General features: G+C 73.7%; 1 protein-coding gene across 1 annotated transcript in view; it reads right to left on the minus strand.

The window, feature by feature from the left end:
• Positions 1-1,681, minus strand: part of IGHMBP2 (immunoglobulin mu binding protein 2) — an 11,730-nt gene that overhangs the window by 2,808 nt on the left and 7,241 nt on the right. Inside the window, 4 exon segments of the mRNA XM_012725113.1 lie at positions 4-107; positions 530-653; positions 1,170-1,264; positions 1,530-1,648. Coding sequence (XP_012580567.1) covers positions 4-107; positions 530-653; positions 1,170-1,264; positions 1,530-1,648 — 442 coding nt within the window.

Consider the following 1,681-nt stretch of genomic DNA (forward strand, 5'->3'; position numbering starts at 1 on the left):
GGCGTGGCCGCCGACCGTGCGCGAGTCGCAGACGACGGCCACCTGCCGCCGCGCGCGGGTCACCGCCACGTTGATGCGCCGGTCCTCGGCCAGGAAGCCCACCTCGCCTGGGGGAGGCAGGCCTGAGGCCAGGGTCTCCCAGCCCATCTCCCCAACACGCCGGAGTCCCCATGGCTGCTCAGGGCGTCGCCCACACCGCAGCCAGCCCCGGAGAAGCCAGAGGGGATGAGGGGTCATGGGGATGGGTGGGGAGGGTGGGCAGGGGGCCACCCACCTCCTCCAAGAGAACACAGCCCAAGCAGTGCCCTGAGGGCAAGGGGCGCTCTGGGCGCCACCTCCTGGCCAGCGGTGTCCCAGACACCCCCCTGGCCACTGCCTCCACTCTGCCCCCTGCCGGGCCTCCCGCCCACTCCCTCCCTCTGGCGTGTCTGGGGCTGCTGCGCCGGCCCCCCAGTCTCCTCCAGGGGCAGTGTCCCCACCCAGCACCACGAGGCCGGGCACCCACGGCCTGACGCCCGTGGCCGCGCACCTTTCCTGTTGGACCTGACGAGGGACAGGACCACGGCCTCCTTCTCGCGGCCCTGGAAGCCGTCCACGGACTTGATCTCCAGCTCAGGGTGCCTGTGCGCCAGGCTCTGCCTCAGCAGGTCCACCTGCAACACCGTGACCACGTGCTCACAGGCCTGGGCCCCTCCTGGACAGCTGACCGCTCCCCTGGGCTAGCGACAGCCCCCGCGGGCCCCGCAGGTGCGGCACGCTCGGCCCTCCCTGCACGCTGGGCAGAGCCTTCCTGCCCGAGCACATGGCCCTGCCCGGCGAGCACATGGGCACGGAGAAGCGGGAGAGACTGCGGCGAGGGCAGCACAGGCCCTGGCCGCCACCGCAGCCCAGAGGGGCAGGACTGGCCTGCTCAGAGCGGCCCAGGGCCAGGGTGCGGGAGCCGGCAGCTCAGGCCCGCAGGCGTCCCAGGGACGCAGTCCCGGCCGGGCGTCGGGTGGGCAGGGCTCGGCCGGGCGCCGAGACGGGGCCGAGGGACGGACAGGCTCTCCCGAGACGGCCGCTCAAGCGGGACCCGGGTGGGGCGGCCCCCCCGAGGTCTGAGTCCGAAGCCCACCCCCAGCCCTTGCGTCGGCTTCGCATCTGTCCCCGACCCGCGACGGGGGCCACACCTGGAGGTTGTACGGCGTGATGACGGCCATGTCCCTTGCCGGGACCCCGGCGTCCACCAGAGCCTGGACGTGCAGGCTGACCAGGCGCACTTCACCTGCAGGAAGCGTGAGGCCTCTGAGTGGACAGTGGCGTCAGGCTGGCCAGGGGCGTCCGGGCGCGGGCTGGGCTGGGGGGCTCGTGCCCTCGCCCGTGGCCAAGTCCTGGCAGCCTGGCCCAGCTGGGCAGAGAGAAGGCCAGGGACAAGCGCCCACCGCGGCCCGAGCTGTGCGGCCTGTTCCCGGACGGCCCGTCGAGGCCGACTGGGCCAGACTCCCCGCAGCGCCCAACGGCAATGGCAAGCCGCCCCCCCAGCCACTCACCGGGGTTCCCCTTGGACTGCTCGTCCTCCCGGTCCACCTCGAGCAGCCCGCAGCCGGCCGTGTCCACCAGCAGCAGGGCCGTGCCTGTGTCCTCCGTCGCAGCCACGCCGGGGAGGTCACTGCGCGAGCATGGCCGTGAGGCCGCTGGACCC

This window comes from Condylura cristata, unplaced genomic scaffold, assembly GCF_000260355.1.
Source record: "Condylura cristata isolate star-nosed mole 26May11 unplaced genomic scaffold, ConCri1.0 scaffold00015, whole genome shotgun sequence".
Taxonomy (NCBI): Eukaryota; Metazoa; Chordata; class Mammalia; order Eulipotyphla; family Talpidae; genus Condylura; species Condylura cristata.